Source organism: Pezoporus flaviventris, unplaced genomic scaffold (assembly GCF_033815535.1).
Source record: "Pezoporus flaviventris isolate CSIRO_AGI_PZ_B2104156 unplaced genomic scaffold, CSIRO_AGI_Pfla_v1 ptg000020l, whole genome shotgun sequence".
Taxonomy (NCBI): domain Eukaryota; kingdom Metazoa; phylum Chordata; class Aves; order Psittaciformes; family Psittacidae; genus Pezoporus; species Pezoporus flaviventris.
The window spans coordinates 316,386-333,346 of record NW_026892568.1 but is presented as its reverse complement, the minus strand read 5'-3'; the positions used below and the strand labels follow the sequence as shown (position 1 = coordinate 333,346).

Here is a 16,961-nt window from a genome sequence, read left to right as displayed (position 1 = left end):
AACCCATCACTTGCACGGGAGCAGGGGGCCGTATCCAGCATCATCCCACCTGCCCTGGGCTGGGATTTATCCTCATACTCTCAGGAGAGCAGCTGGAAGGAAACCACGGAGGTTTTCTAGGACAAGCGAGCAAGGGAGGCTGGGGAGAGAGAGGGAGAGCGAAGGGGAAGGGAAAAAGTCCCTCCTGGCAGGAGTTCAGGGCCCAAAGCCGGAGTGGAAACGCTTCCCTTCCCCTAATTGCTCAGGGACCAGATGAATTTCTTGAAGAAACCACAAGTGCAAGGCTGCACGAATCACATTGTTGTGCTTGTGTTGGCTGCCTTGGGAAGGAGGGAAAAGGTCATGGTTTATGGTATATTAAACAGGGAAAAAAACACCATATTTTAGCGCTGTGGAGGAGGGGGTTGAGCTGCGTTCTCATCCCCATGGCCTGGAAATGAAAACCTGTTTGGCAAGCACCAGAACGCGACTCGCAGCGAAGAGCAGGGATGGGAAAACGTGGTGCTATGGGGCTCTACTGCAGCCCCTTGTGCCCTGAGCTACCCCATCCTGTGCCATCCCAATCCCTTGGCTGGCAGGGCGATGTCCATGCGCAGGAGCAGGGATCCAGGTGCTGCTCCCACAGGATTCACCATCCCATAGCGGCTGCTTGTGCCATCCCGGCTGCACCGCTGCAAGTCTCTGCAGCTTCTGCGCCTGAGAGGTGCATCACTGCCCGCCTGATGGTCCTGTGCTGGTGGGAAGTGGCAGGAAAGTCCTGACTCCCTGCTCTGAGAGCTCCGCTGGTTTGGTTCCAGCACAGGATTTGGCTGCTGGGTTTCTCCCTTTTCTCGTTGCTCGGTAGAATGATGGAAGCGCAGAGAAGAGAGAGACTCCACGCTCTTCCACGTGGAGAAGAAGAAGACAAATAATCATGTTTGTAACACCATTAAGAAGCTCTGCTCCCTCTCCCAGTGGCGTTCCCTTCAGAACCACAAGCCCACAGGACACGGTGCTGTCACACATCATCCCCCAAAGTGCTGCAAGGCTCTGCCACAGCTCCACAGGCTTTTGCCAGTCACATCTGCCCAGTGCAAAGGACCATGCAAAGTCCCTGGGTGCTGGTGATGTGCACAGAGGCCCCCAGCCAGCCACCGAGGGATGAACTGGAAAGGAAAGGTGCGCTCCTCATTCACAGAGGCGCCTGGCACTGATTTATGGGATGCTCTCCCAGCCCCGGTTGTGCAAGAGGATGACGTGATGGTAAAAGGCTGTGGAAGATGCTGAACGCTGCGGTGCCGGTGCCAGGTGAGGCAGCGGGTGAGCAGGCGCAGGGCTGAGCACACCCAGGCAAGGCCTTGCGTGACTGCAGCGGGCTGGAAATACAAAGACATTGTTTTTAAGTGATAGCCACCCCCCCTTCCCCTGCTCCTTGCAGAGGACAGCATTCCTGGCTCGCATTCCTCAGCCACTGCTGGGATGGGGAGGGGAGACCTGAGCCAGAGGGAGAAAACACAGTTTTAATGAGGGGAATAGCCCGTGTGCTGGAGTGATGGTGGTGCTGGTGTGGGCAGAATTGCCCATAAAGCAAGATAAAGTGCGTGAGGATCAGGTAATAAGAGAATTATGGTGTAAGAATGTCAACCAGATGTTTCCAAGTCATGGAAAATCAGTGGTTTCCCAGCAGATCCGCTCAGAGCAGCTGGAAGCATCCTTTATCCCAACAGGGATAAAGCACCACGAGGCGAGCAGGGCCCATCTGCTCTAACCTGCAGCAGCATCAGCCTGTTCTGGGAGCGTGGAGCCAGGAAAACTGCTTCTGCTTGTAAAAGCAGTGTTAGTACAAACACCTCCTCGGTAGCCTGCTTGGGTTCACAGCCCGGGGTCCTGTTACTTTTACCACACCACTTTGTGAATGGCACCTCTATAAAGCGAATGGCACCTCTATAAAGCAAATGGCACCTCTATAAAGTTCACTGTGGACTTTGCTGTTGATTCTTACCAAAAAAAAAAGGAAGGGGGGGGGAAAGGTGTTTTGTGATGGGCACCAGCATTGGCAAAAGAAAGCAGGGATTTGGGAAGGGTGAGCTGGGAATGAGTTCCCACAGGACGGCTGTTCCCAGGGCCCGGCCAGCACCGTAACCTCTGGAAGTCCTCTGACCTTCAAATACCCTCCCCATACCCGTTAAATATACATAAATATATGGAAGTATGGAAACAAAAAAGCTTTTTATTTCATGTGCTGAGAGTGCCAAGTGTCTGCGGGAGCCAATAAAGAACCATTGCTCCCGGGAGCTGCGTTCCAGGTGAAACACAAGCACCCTAAATCTTTACCCAAAACTTGACCCCAAAATTGGAAAGAAAAACCCTGATGTTTTGTAAAAGAGGAGTTAAATCCGTGGTTCAGGTTTCCAGAGTTATCCCAGCACTGGATAGCAGCCTGGACCACGAGCGGGTCCCTGGGAAGGATGGGCTGTGGGAGCGGTGGGAAATGTCCTTGGATGGAGCTGGAGCAAAGCTGTCCCAAAAGCAAACCCATCCCAGTTCAGAGCTAAGGGTCCCAGCAGCTGCAGGCTTAGAGCCCAAACAGGGAAGAGGGAACGGAGGGAATGGCCCCATCAAAACACATGGGGACCACAAAATTGGGTGTCAGCAGCAGGTCAGTCCCAGAGGAAAGCCAGGACAGGACCATTGCATTTACCACTGGGTAATAGCACAAAGGGCTGGTGAGGGCAAACTGCGCCTTCCCCAGCACAGGGATCCCCAGCTCATTCCCCATCCAAGTAGAAATTCCTACGTTGAATCCTCATTCTCCCAGGCCATGCACCCTCACACATCCACAGCTGCTCCTGCAAAGCCCCTTGAGCCCATCTCAGCATCACACCCCACGAGGGGAACAGACATTTTGAGACAACCATACCCTGCTCCCATGACTTTCTGCCTGCCCACAGCATCCCACCTGCCCTTCCTAAGCTCCCCAGCTCAGTAGGAAGGGAAAAGCCATTGCAAGTATGAGAAGAGGCACATCCGTCACCTATTTGCACAGTGACAAAAGCAAAGCAGGGAAGAGAGGTTTAAATGCCATTGCCAAGGTCAGGCAGGAGCTCTGGGGCTCAGGACCTGCTGCTCTCCTCCATGGCACCATCTCCCTCCCAGCCCCTCAGCCAGGCAGTGCGGGGAAGACAAACCAGCCTTCACCCCAATGGCAAATAGCTGATAAACCCCCAAAGACCCCATGTAATGAAAGCAAAGGAAGGGAACAGGTAAAGTTACGAACCATAAAATCAAGATCTGCATTATGCTGGGATTAGGACAAAGAAAACTCACGTTCCTGTGATGCTAACCCCACGCCAGTGTACATATAGGCTGTGTGTTTTATGCTTAAGTTACTTAAAAAGACCTTTAAAGCCAAAACACTGTTAAGCAGTACATTGTGTGCTCCGCTGGGAAGATAAATTCATTATTTAAACTTGAAAAGGTGACTCATCTAGAATCCATTATAGCAAAGGCATAAAAACACACACACACGCAGCGAGATTTTCAAGGAGCCCAGTGATTTAGTGTCTCTTTCTTTCTCTCCCCACACTTCTTGCCTCCTGCACAAGGATCTATTGAGAAGCTGCAGAACAAACGTTCCCTTATGCAGCTCCAAAAAAGTCTCCGTCAGTTTGTCTGAGACAGCTGCCTCCAAGCACACTATGGTTACTCATTAACCGGGGCTCCCAGGGCAGGGGAAGAAGGAGCAAGCTTAATAGACCCTAAACCAGAGGCAAGGGAGGGGGGGAAAGAAGGAAAGCAAATAAATACATCAGGTGTCCTGGAAAACAGAGTGGAAAAACCCAGGTGGCACCATGGGCACCGCCAATGCAGAGGGTCCGGGGAAGGGCAGCTACCGGAGCTTGAGGGGACAATGACATGGGGAGTAAACGTATGGGGACAAAAGAGTGAGATTATTAAAGGGAAAGAGAAGAAAGAGTGGGGACAGAGAGGCACTTGTGTTCTGCAGTGCTTTATATGCTCGGGGTGCCGGGGGAGGATTACTTCATTGCGGACAAGTTGCCCGGCTCTGCTCCGCAATGGAGGGATTCATTCCCTCCCCCTCGCATGTTGTGCATGAGAATGAGGGGCTGCTTTGGCTGGGGAGCACTTTGCAGTGGGTCACTCTGCTCCCGAGGCCTCTGGCTGCCAGCAGAGCCGGTGGCTGCTCCAGTGTGCCACAGCAAAGCATCCCTCCGGCAGGCAATGCGGATGGGGAGGTCCCTCCTGCCACCCCATCACTCAGGTACACCCAGGTTTCCACTTCCACCTTCACAGTGATCCCTTCTTCTCATGCTGGATCTTAGTACATGAGATGCATCCCCCAGCCAAACGGTGGATGGATTCTGCCCTGTCCACGTGAGGCTGGACACTCCGATGACCATCACTATCGCCTGGGGACAACATAGACCTCACACCTCTGTCCACAGGGCCAGCAAAACACCCACTACGAGCCAGCTCTTCCAGCTGTCCTCCCAGGAGACCCTCACAGCACGTACTGCTTCCTCTGAGGCAGCATCTCCCATCACGGAGATGCCCATTTCCCATAAGCAGGGGCCTCCAGCGGGAAGCAGATATTCCTACCCATAGGCATCCTCCAACAGAGCCATCAGAGGCTGAGCCACTGCAGAAGGGATCAGACAATGACTCTCTGGCAGCACCGTGACTCCAGGTCACCTTCGCTGTACCAGGTATCCAAGTGCTGTCCCAAGGGCTGGGCTCTGCTGGCTGCAGCCTGTGAAAGGGAAGGAGAGGGCTGGAAGCAGCTCCCCGCCATGCAGGTCAGCTGGTGCTCCGTGAAACAGGTACCTTGTGATGAGGGGCTCTGTGAGATGTTAAACATCTGGAGCTCCGGCACAAGGCAGCCTTTGTGCAGCCCTGAATTATCGGCCATAAACCGGCACTTGTTTCGGAGAGCTTCAAGGAAAGGGGGAGGGAAGGGAAAAAGAGGAGAGAGAAGCCACCGGAGGAGGAACCGCAGAGCTCCCACTGCTCTCGCCAGCGTTCTCCACACTGTGCGGGTCACTCGCTGCAGAGCAGCAGCCCAAAGCCCTGCAGACCCCCCTTAAACCTTTGCCAAGGGGAGACAAGAGCCAAGGGGACCCCTTCCACTAGAGCAGGGTGCTCCAAGCCCCTGTGTCCAACCTGGCCTTGAGCACTGCCAGGGATGGGGCAGCCACAGGGGAGAACTTCCTAATGTCTCATCTCAGTCTCCCCTCCGGCAGGTTCAAGCCATTCCCCTTGCCTTGTCCCTACAGGCCCTTGTCCCAAGCCCCTCTCCAGGTTCCCTGAGCCCCGTTAGGCACTGGAGCTGCTCTAAGGGGTCCCTGAAGCCTTCTCTCCAGACACCATCCCCTCCTGGCTCCCAGCTGTGATGTTTCCCACTGGTATTTTCAGAATAACTGATCAAATAGTAACAAAAAGAACCTGAAAGGTTGATGTCCTTCAGAAATGAACGTCCAGCCCTTGCTGCACAGGGCTTGGGAAAGCTGGAGCCTGGGGTCCCTGTGCCTGGCGGAGGCTCCCGCTCCCTCCCCAGCATCCTGAGGGAGACTGCAATGCTCCACTTTATCAGCTTGTCATCTTGTGTGAGCCAGACATCAAGAGGCGGCTGAGCTGAGGATAATTTCACGTCTTTCCTCGGCTGAAAGGCAAGGCAGCGCTTCCTTGATTCCCTCTGGGAGCTCTGAGAGGTTCAGGCACACCGCACTGGTGCTTTGGTGGGGAGCTGGACTCTGCTCACCTTCAGCAAAGCAGAGGGGAAGAAGATTTGCACAAGGCAAACAAAGTTCCTTTTACTTCTGGGCCTCTTTTGAGCCTGGGGAAGCAGCAAGAGGAAGGGAAGGGCTCAGAGGCGACAGAACACCTCAGCTAAGGTCCATTTAAGAGATGAGGCTCACTAGGGAGGGATGGGGACGTCTCCATCCACCCTGCGCAGTGGACAGGGTGAGGACAGCCCCTCTCTGGACCCCAGCATCCCATCCAGCATCCCAACCCGTGCTCCTGGTGCCAGCGTGGCCAAGGCCCCCAGCAACCCATGAAGCCAAATGGGGCTGGAGCTGCTGAGACCTGAGCAGGAGGGAGGAATAATCCCCCCAAATCTCTTTGTCTCCTTTCCACCCACCAGTGCTGCCTTTACACAGCAATTACAGAGGCCTTGGGGGCTTTCACACCCAGTCACCTGGGCCTCAGTTCTAAACAGCTTCATTTAATGACTTGGGAGGCCCCGGGGCCCCCCTTGTTGTCTGGATTTGTTTCCCTGGTCTCCAAAAGGTTTTTCTCCACATGCAGCCACCACCCAGAACGAAGGGGTTCAGTGAAACACGCGCTTAAGACATCTCCACCCAGGTCCCGGGGGTCTCTGACTTCCAGGGACACACCAGCAACTGGATTCGGGGGAAAGGACCAGCCTTTGGATGGAACTTGTCCATCCACCAGGACAAGATATAGCCTGGAAAGGAAAGGGCAAACCAAAGCATGGTGTGAGATGCTGCTTCGTGCTCTACATCCACCCTCCTGCCTGCCCCTGCTGCCAACCCGGGGTCGGAACACCGGGATGGCAAAACTGGGGTGTTCCCACCCTCACTGTTGTAACCTTGGGAAATAGAAAGGGTTGGGAGTGCTGGTGGTGTTTGACTGTTCTGTGCAAGAGCTGGGGCTGGGGGCCGACAGAGATGGGATCCCAGAGGAGATGGGATCCCAGAGGAGATGGGATCCCAATGGAGATGGGATCCCTGGGAGAAGCCCAGGGCGACGGGGAGTCCCACACCCCATCCGTTACCAGCACCTCCCTCCATTGTTTCCCAACCAGCGTTTTTCCCCATGACCTAATCTTCCCTTGGCTCTCGCTGGCAGTTTTATGGCAGGGAAGTTATGCTGCAGTAAAAGGAAAGCCGAGCCAGGCCATTCTCTTCCCTCCTGTTTTCATTTGGGGTTTCTGTTCGCTGCTCCAGGCACAGCAGAAGGATTGTAGGAGGCGAGATGGGAGCAAGCGTGTGCCGGGTCTGCTTTCCTTGTTCCTGTAAGAACACGAGAAGGCAACAGCGAGAGGGAGGTTTAGGCAGCTCCCCATGCAAACCAGCTCTGGACACGAAAGCCTTTTGGTTATCATCAGCATTTTGTCAGATTACATTAAAATCAACCTTCAGGCTCCGTTTCCTGCTCTCAAGAACCCCCCCAGGATTATAAAGCACAGGAACATTTCCCAGAAACCTCAATCAAGGATGAGTTATTTTCACTCTGTTCTCACACTAGCGGCAGCTCTCCACACTGTAGAAGCCTTAAAACAAGACAAGTGGTGCTAAGATTGTTGCTGTGCAATATGCAGAGCTCGCAGTGTGAAGTTTTCCCTCTTTTCCCATTAGGAACAGCACCCTGGATGGAGGAATTTGCAGCGGAGTCCTTCCTGGAACAAGGACACATCACCTTGCCCTCACGTTGACCCGTCCCACTCACACAACACATAAGGAATCACATAGAAACCGTCCCTCTGAGCTGGCACAGAGGAACCTTTCTGCAGTCACCACCCTGCCACAGTCAGCTCAAAGGACGTTTAAGTAAAGCAACCAGGAGAAAGGTAACCAGGAGGCCCAGAGAAGCTGTGGCTGCCCCATCCCTGGCAGTGCTCAAGGCCAGGTTGGACACAGGGGCTTGGAGCAAGCTGCTCTATGGAAGGGGTCCCTGCCCGTGGCAGGGGTTGGAGCTGGAGGAGCTTTAAGGTCCTTTCCAACACACACTACTTTTTAGGTCTATGACCATGCAATACTAAACACAGGCACTTAGGGAGCCCAATGTACGCCTAAAAAGAGACTGGCATTAAATCTCTTCTAGAAACAAAACGACCCCATAACATCTGCCTTAGGAAAAGGGCACCCTGAGCCGAAATCCCCTTTCTTCCCTCCTGTCCCCCATAACCAGGCTTGCTCCTGAGGTTGGAGCATCCCCGGTGGGACTGATGAAGGCAAACGTGGCTCGGCCAGGGCCAGCGTGGTGGGTTTGGGGTGCCTGAGCGAGCCCTTGGTAGCAGAGGAGCCGTTCGCTCGCTCGGAGCCTGCTGCCTGCGTGCGCGCACGAGAGCGGCTGGGTTTTAATTGCAGCCCCGTTGCCAAGTACAACAAAGCCCGCGGACAAAGAATAGGAGTCGTTTTGTCTTCGGGTTCGGATTGTTTCTTTCCTAAGGGGAGGGGCGGGAGGTGAAATCCATCCCTTTATAAGCAATGACTCAGGTGCTGCGATCTACCCGGGGCGCGCATCTCGCAAGCCCGAGTGAGGTTTGGAGCCGTGTTTTGTTTGGCGCCGCGGGCCCTGATAATGGGGTGATTGTTCGGTTGCGTGCAAAGCCCTCGCTCGGGCTTTGCCTGTCCCTGCCCAGCCCTTGCAAACCGCAGCTGCCTTCCCCTGCGCCCCGGTGAGTGCCCCGGCACCCGCCGGGACCCACCCGTCCATTCCTGCTCCCTGAGTCACGGCACGACGTGAGCCAGGTCACAGCCGTGCGGGGGCAAAGGAGAGGTTCCCCTGCCGCGGCTGCACAGCCGTAGCCATGGACCCACCGGGAGCGAGCTGAGCTGGGCAGGGAGAAGGAGCTGCCGGGGAGGGAAGAGCAGCAACAAAGGCGGCATCATTTGTGCCATGGCGCCAGCCTGTGTGCCGGCCACGTGCTGCTTGGCACTGCGTGGAGTGAGGTGGGATTTACCTGAAGGAAAGGGAATGGTGCTTTCTCCTTGAACTGCAGGTCCGGGTGGGATGGATCAGCTGCATCCCCAAAGGGAGAAGCTCAATGCTTTCTCTTACATACTCATAGCCACAAATAACCTCCTCTCCAAAGCCCTAATCCTCCGGCAAACACACGTACGGTGCCACTCACCCAAGCTATCCACAGCCTCTCCATTCACCACTTAGGCATAAGTACAACCTGATGCTGGTTGAAGAGGAGTTTCCCCATGGACTCCTCCACTGTCTGCTCATCAGCTGCTAACGGGCCAGCTGGGCACTGAGCCCATGGCCATCCACAGGACAGCATCTCGGTGTTCAGCATCTGAAATTAAAACAAAAGCACAAGAAAAGCAGCTTCCAATACCTAAAAGGGCTGCAGGAAACCTGGAGAGGGGCTTTGGCCAAGGGCCTGTAGGGACAGGCCAAGGGGAATGGCTTTAACCTGCCAGAGGGGAGACTGAGATGGGGCATTAGGAAGTTCTTCCCTGGGGCTGCCCCATCCCTGGCAGTGCTCAAGGCCAGGTTGGACACAGGGGCTTGGAGCAAGCTGCTCTATGGAAGGGGTCCCTGCCCGTGGCAGGGGTTGGAGCTGGAGGAGCTTTAAGGTCCCTTCCAACACAAACCAGGCTGGGATTCTGTGATGAAATACACCCAGTGCTGCTTTGCTGGGCTTCTTCACAGGGCGATGCTGCAGCTCTCCAAGCACCAGCTCCATGCCCAGGGCACGCGTGCTCACACACACTTCCAAGCTTCACCCATTGCCAAAAGCAGCCAGCTCAGGGCTGAGAAGAGTTGGGGGATTTTCCCCTTTCCCAGTGAAACCCTCGGTCACCATCTCCAAACCCCAAACCAGCCCCAGAAGCACCAGCACACAGGCCACAGTGGGGCTTTGGGTTAATTTTAAACCCCATTGCAAGAGCACGTATATGTGCTGTTTAGAAACAGATCTTGCTCTTTACCCTTTGGGGTCTGAGGCTTTTAGATGAAGAGCAGTCACAGTTTAAGTTGTCCTTCACCAGTGTGAGGTTTTTTCCCTTTTAAGATAAACCCCAAGAATCAAAAGCTTGTGAATTTGACTGAAGAATGAGTAAGGGGAGAGAAATCACCAGCATTGATGCTAACAACTTAATGCTACACTTGCCAGGGCCTCAAAGGACATTTCAACCCATTGCAGTGCCCCTCCAAAGGCCAAGTGCCACCCATCAGAAGGATGGAAAGCCAGAAAACCCCTCCCTGTGTGCTCACCACGAGGGTAAGCCCTTGGGTGCTGCGGGCTGGGGGGTTCTCCCCATTTCACTTAACAGCAATGCGAAGGTGGAGTTTGGATCAAAGGCAACAGGAGCTCCCCCTTCCCATTGACAGCCGGTGTTTCCATGGGTAATTTCAGGCCTGGCCCCCAGCCAGCTTTTCAATCATACCAAGGAGCACATCTATAATTTCATCCACCTCCAGGGTACAAACAGCAACGGAGGATTTTCATACGTGCTTTCTGCATCGCCCTTCCCACTCGCTTCCTAAGGGGCCAATGCACATAATTACCTCGGCTGGCTACATCCAAGCAGGATTAAATGCTTTACATGACATTATCTCCCAGCAATCCCATTAGAAGGCTGCCTTTAAATGTATAATGTGGGGGTTTGGGTACCAACTTACTACCACATGCCAAAAATCCAATGAGAAAATTGCACCAACAGTCTGTGAGCCATTCTGACCCATGGGCACCCCTGAGGTTTCTAAGTCTCAGGTGAAGGCTTTGGGCTGAAAACAGAAGGCTAAAAGCTGTACAAAGATGCTGCTTTCCTGGTTGAGAGGCAGGACCTTTGACAAGGCAGGAATTAAGCTGGAGAAATTAAATGTAGCAGAGCAGAGGGAGGAGAAGCAAAGGGAGGGGTTTATGGCCTTAAAATAAATCAGTGCAAACTCTGAATTTCCCATTTATTGAAACCAATCACAGTTAAAAGGTCAAATCCGTTGGCAAACAGTAGTTTTGTATCATCCAGAGTGACACACAAATGAAGTACAAATGAAATCCAACCCAAAACAAAAAGGAGAACCAAAGATGCATGGCTCAAGCTTAGTTTATTCGTGCCTGTTCCCTTTGGCTGCCCTTCCAGCAGCTTCTCCAGCAGGACCAAAGGGTGATCTGTGACCCCCGCCGAGAGCCCCATGGCTGTGGGGGGACTGAGATGCCAGCAGCATCCAGGTGATCCAGTTATTCCTGCTTCAGGGTTGAATGAACCCGCTTTGACTGGAGATAGAAGCATCCTTTGCAAAGAAGGAGGTTTGGTTTCCAGCATCCTTCTAACTCATGCTCATCCCTCAAGCGTGCTCCAGGCACTGAGCCTGGACGGGACTGATCCTGCCTGGGAATCACCATTCAACAGAAGATGCTTGGAAAGCAGAGGGGGAAGAGGCACTACACACACTGCGTGTTTCTGGCTCTTCAGGGAGGATCATTAATTGCCCCTGATGAATTATTTCATCCTGGTGTTGCTCAGGAAGACGAGAGCTCCCGGCACACTCCTGATTCGGCTCCAAGCTCTTCTGTGGAGTAACAGGCCAGGAAAACGCTGCATTGGCTTTGGGGAACTTATGGACCATTGGAACCACGAACCACAAACCAGCCATCGCTTGATAAGGCCAGACACAGTCACAGGCCCACATGGAAACGTATCCTGCTGTGCACTGGTCAGGCAGCACTTGGACAACGACAGGGATGACCACACCTTGCCTTTCAAAGAGTACATGCTAGAAAACACAATTCCCCTTTCCCGTTTGTTTTTTTCCCAGAGACACAATTCATTGGCTCAATGCCCCAGACAGGAGAGAAATTGAAGCAAAAATGACATTTCCCTTTCAGAGACATCCCAAGAAAATTCTGATTTATTTGCCTGGACTATTCGCATCCATCAAATCAAATACCCTAAAACATTCCCAAGCACCCTCAGGATACAGGAGACCTCGATCCCACAGAGTGCTCTATGTACCCTAACGCCTTCACCTGCCTTTCAAATTAAAGGGATTCTAAGGAACGCGCTCCACTCAAATGCCTTGTTCTGACCCACAGACCAGCTTAAACACACGACAGCGAATCTCTTCTCTTCTACAGAACACAGATGATCGAAACCCAGAGCAACCTGACTCGGAGCAGCCGGCCCAGTGTGGAAGGGAAGGACAGGGTGACCTGCAGCCCAGCCAACGCGTCATCCGACAACCTTCCCAAGAGGACAAGAACATCTGGTGGCAAAAGGAAACCAGGATCTGCGAGGAACCAGCCGTACTTGTGCTTTGAAAACCATTGACATGACATTGGAGGGGAGGAAGAGATATAAAATTATAGGAAATCAACACCAAGCCAGATCCAAAAAAATATATACAAAAGAAGTCCAGAGGGAATCGTGTGTCCAGTTCCAAACGCCGCTGCACAAATGGCTCTGAAGTCTTCTCCTGGGGATTGGAGCGCTGTCCTATCCAAGCCCAACATCCAGGGACATCATCACCACAAATCCCAGTATCGAGGTCCAGGATGCCAGCTTCCCGTTGCCACTGAAGAGAGAAAAGGGGAAGGTGTGAGCTCCTAGGAGCCGGGAATGACTTTTCGGATGAGGGAATCATAGAATAGTTAGGGTTGGAAAGGACCTTAAGATCATGCAGTTCCAACCCCCCTGCCATGGGCAGGGACACCTCACACTAAAGCATCTCACCCAAGGCTTCTTCCAACCTGGCCTTGAACACTGCCAGGGATAATCATGAAACCATGGAATGGTTTGTGTTGGAAGGGATCTTAAAGCTCGCCCAGTTCCAACCCTTGCCATGGGGGTTCAGTCCCAGTCACCAAGGGGGTCTCACCTGGTCTGTGCCTCGGGGATGATATCATCCATCACCACATAGACCATTGCTCCGGCGGCAAAGCCCAAGGCGTAGGGGAGGAGAGGCTCTGCCACCACCACGGCAAAGGCACCGAAGATGCCAGCCAAGGGCTCCACCATCCCGCTCAGCTGCCCATACCTGCAAAGGACAGAGACTAAAAAGCAACCAGGGGCAAGATGGCACAGCCCTCCATGGGCTCTGCAGCTCCCTATCCCCATGGTCTTCCCTAATGCTACCATGTCCAGGAGGAGGTCACCACCCAGCCACGCCACGCCAAGCCACATGGACTGTTTTAAACGGGCAATGAAGGTGATTTGACCTAATCTAGCTGATTTTTCCAGGAAGGGAATTAAGGTATAATCCAGTTCCTTCCATTGAAAAGCTCTGAGGGATTTGGGGATCCAGCTCACAAGCAGAGATGGGTCAGGGAGGAAACACTTCCAACCAGCATCACTCAGTCCCAGACTGGCCATCTGCCCACAGCCTCAACCAGGATGAAACTGCGCTCTTCCCCCTCAGTTTTCTTTCCCCCTAGGAGTGTTTTAACAACCCGGGCCACGGGAACTCCCTTCCCAGCAGCAGCAATCCCGGTGCAAGCCCCAGCACCGGCTGCACTGGAGGTGGGTGGAAGGAAAAGAAAACAAAGCTTTGGTGGGAGCCGTTTCCAAGCCCTCCTCATCCATCACCCGGCCGAGCACACGTGCATGGGCTGAGTGCTTGCAGGGTTCATGCCCTTGGCTTTTCCACCTTGGGAAAAGGGAAAAGGAAAGCCAAAGAGTGGGCTTGAAATCCAGCCCGGAGTGAAGTGAGAGAAAAATGAAACAAAATCATACAAGAAACCCCCAAAAACTCTTCAGTGCAGGATCTGGGAGCTCACCACAGGCACTCTGTGGGCAGATGAAGCGGGATGGGGTGATCACCAATGCATCCCCCAGGAGCTGGGGGCTCAGAGCTGAGCTTAGGCACTGCAGAGGGAGCAGGGTAGCACTCACCATGCCCCTCAAAGCTGGAAACCAGCAGCATTCCCAGCAGCAGCTCTTGCGATGCCAAAGTGGGACCTAGCAGGTCTGGAGCAAGCCCATCCCAAGGGCAGCTTAATGATGGAGCAACGCAGATGGATACGGAAAGAAATCTATAGGCTCATCAGGAGCTGCTGGTGGAGAGCTCTTCATGGGTGAAGAGGAGCTCAGCTTACCAGAATGCTTTCCATGTGGAAAATCCAGCACCACGCAAAGGCAGGCTGACAGCCAGGCCCTCCGGGAAGTTCTGAATCCCAATCCCGATCGCCAAGTTCCTACCCACACACAAAAGCACAAATACACATATACATTAGGTGAAAAGCACAGCCTGGGGTAAGCTGCAGGGAGCTGGATTAAAAAAGACATTATTAGAGATCTGCTTTTGAATGGAAGCACACCTAGCCCTGGGGTAGCCATGCTAATATTTAACATGAACACAGCAAACTTCATCTTCAAATAGCTCCACAGCCTTTCATCAGCTTCAGCACCAGCCCTGGGAGCAACAGAGACCAGATGGAGGAGAAGAGACTTGTCCTGGGAGAATCCATGAGGTATTTCCAGCCTGAGGCTTCCCAGGAGCAGCGGCATCCCTGGACCCGGGTGTGTGGAGCAGCCCCAGGCTCGTGGGTTTAGGGCTTTTCAGTCCCAGAGGTGGCCGGTCCCTCTCCCATCACCTGCCCTGCTCTCACCAGCACCATCCTCAGCCATAGCCTTACAGCCATGGGGAGCCTGAGTCAGGTTAAAGCCATTCCCCCTTCTCGTGTCCTCACAGGCCCTTGTCAAAAGCCCCTCTCCAGAATTCCTATAGACCCCTTTAGCTATTGGAAGACTGCTCTAAGGTCTCCTTCCCCTCTGCTCCAGGTCCCTTCCAGCTCAGCTGGAGTTCTGGATTTTTGTTGAAAACCAGGAAATTGGGATATGGAATTTTCTCCTTCACCAAAGGAACAAAACCGTCACAATCACCAAATAGGGTCAGGTTTTATGCCATGTGCCCCTGAGGCTGAGCAGCATCATGAGAGCAAATAAGAACCTGTTCCATAGTTGAAGCATTTCTCCCATCCTACGTCGGTGTGTCTGGGACACTGGGGGTGTCAAAGCTGCAGCCGTGAGGTGCTGGGCTATGACCTGCCCCAGCCCACAGCTCCGACTGGCACCCCAGCACCTCTCTGCAAGGTCAGTTCCTCCTTTGCCAGCAGCTGAAAGCCGCCTTTGCTGCTTCAAACACTTGTTTCCTATTAGTAAAATAAGACCGGTGAGAAAAACCTCTCTTGGGTTGTTTAAACTTCTACCAGGGTTTACAGAGGAGGGGAGGGGAAGGGGGAGAGGCTGCGGCTTTCCCTAACCAGGACAGGCCATTACAATCAAAAACATTATTCAAGGCAAAGCGGGAGAGAGGACGGAGGGGGAAAACCATCCCTTTGAGAAAACACTGGAGCCGCTGTCTGCGCACGGGGCTCTGTTCCTCCTTCCCTCGCCTCCGCACAAAGCAGCTATTACTGGCCCCGACCACAACAAATTAATGGGGTGGGAGAGGGAGGTGTGAATGGAGGGTCTGTACAGGGAGGCTGGGAGCCCCTCCTTGCCCCGGTCCCACCGGGAGGAGGGAATCCCACTCTGACCCCTTGCCCTGCAGCAAGCCCCGAGGGACAGGAGGAAGGGGAACGAGAGTGCATAATGGGGATGCTCAGCATCAAACAGGACCCATGGGGCCAGGTCACCCACTTGCCCCAGCTCTCAGCAGGGAGGCAGCGATGTGTGCCCCCTCCACGTCAGGATTTTAACCTGTTTCCCCAAGAAAAAGGTGCGGGCATCATGCTGGGTGGGTGCTGGAGTCAGGCACAAGCACACAAAGCTTCGCATGCGGCATGGCAAGAAGCAAGGGCCACTGGAGACCCAGTGCCTGCCCCATGCAGCGCATCCCGTTTTTTCACTCCTCCCTTGGGATATCCATGGGCAGAAAGGCCCTTCCAGGCTCAGCATCATGCTGAGAAGGTCCCCATCTCATCTCCTGGCCTCCAGTACCCTCCCTGCCCCCACAAAGGTCTTCTGCTCACCCAGACCATGCTCCCCCATCCCTAGGACCACTCAACCCTCCCTCCCACTGCAGCTCTGCCTGAACATTTCTTGGACTTCGGGGCCTTTTGAGCCTTTCCCAGGACACTAATCCCATCAGGATGAGGATAACTCCACGACAACATGCAGGCCAGGAACACGTAAGCCTTCCTATTTGCTTTGCCTCGGGTCACTGCACGAAGGGTACCTCCACTTCTACTGCCTAGAGCAGCATCTCGGGAGACATCCAGGAGCTGGAGGCAGGGGAAATTTCCCTGTGATGCCCCAAGCGTGGAACAAAACCATCCCAAGGGCCGTTCCTCTCCCCCTTCACCTCACACCTTGTCCGCAGCTCCCGTGTGGAGCCGACGGCAACGGGGCTGGTGAGAAAGCGACCGAATCAAAGCTGCATTGTGTACGAGGGAAACAAAGGCGGCCTTATTACGGAAATAGGTGGGGATTCTTGGAAGGCTTCCCCCGACTGCAAAGAAACACATTGTAAACCAGATGCACAGAGACAGACTGGAACTGCCCGGCCCAGGGGAGCCGAACCTCCGGGTGACCACGGCGAGATACGGGATACCGAGGAGGTGACAACAGGGAGGGAGGCAGAGGGACGGCCCTCAGGATGAATGTTTAGAGGCATCAGGGTCTCTAAAGGGGGAAGGTGGGGAATAACTGCTAGGGAGGTGTTAGAAGCAGATCCCATGCTGTCTGATGGGCCACCCCAGCTACAAGACATTTTGCAGGTAAGAATGATACCCTATGGCTCATCCCCAACCTATAAACATGAACTGGGCTAAAGAAAGGGCAGTGCAGGAAAAACCACACCAGACTTTGCCTGGGGATGCAGCTCTGCCACCCTGGCCAACACAGGAACGTCATTGGGCATCTCCTCCACTTGGGCATAAGGACTCAAGTGTCCTTGGAAGCATCAAGGAACAAGGAGCCAACACGCATTAGACGTGTTACCTTCCCCAGCTCTCTGCCTCAGCTTCCCCATCTGCAAACCAGCAGTGGTAACAGCTGTATCCTCCACAACCTGGGAACAGAAAGGCCCCTAGCACACACACCACCTTCATGCATGCTCTGCAGGGTGCCAGCGATGCTGGGATGGGGCTGCCCTCGCATTGACTGATCCCCTTTGCAGCAGGGCCCAGTGCTGCAGTTTTAAAGAGGAGCAGGTAAAACCCTGTATCCTGGTGGAACCCCACCGGGGACAAAAACTCCTCCATCTCCCAGGAACACACTGGGGCCGGACCTCCTACCCCCGGCTCTCCTGCCAACCGCTAT

At 53.9% G+C, this 16,961-nt stretch overlaps 1 protein-coding gene across 1 annotated transcript in view; it reads right to left on the bottom strand.

Moving 5' to 3' along the window:
- Positions 1–10,648: 10,648 nt before the first annotated feature.
- Positions 10,649–16,961, bottom strand: part of SLC39A11 (solute carrier family 39 member 11) — a 76,218-nt gene continuing 69,905 nt past the window's right edge. The window contains exons 8-10 of the mRNA XM_061455231.1: positions 13,793–13,891; positions 12,577–12,735; positions 10,649–12,273 (exon numbers count right to left, since the gene is read on the bottom strand). Coding sequence (XP_061311215.1) covers positions 12,195–12,273; positions 12,577–12,735; positions 13,793–13,891 — 337 coding nt within the window. The 3' untranslated portion in view covers positions 10,649–12,194. The remainder of the gene's footprint in view (positions 12,274–12,576; positions 12,736–13,792; positions 13,892–16,961) is intronic.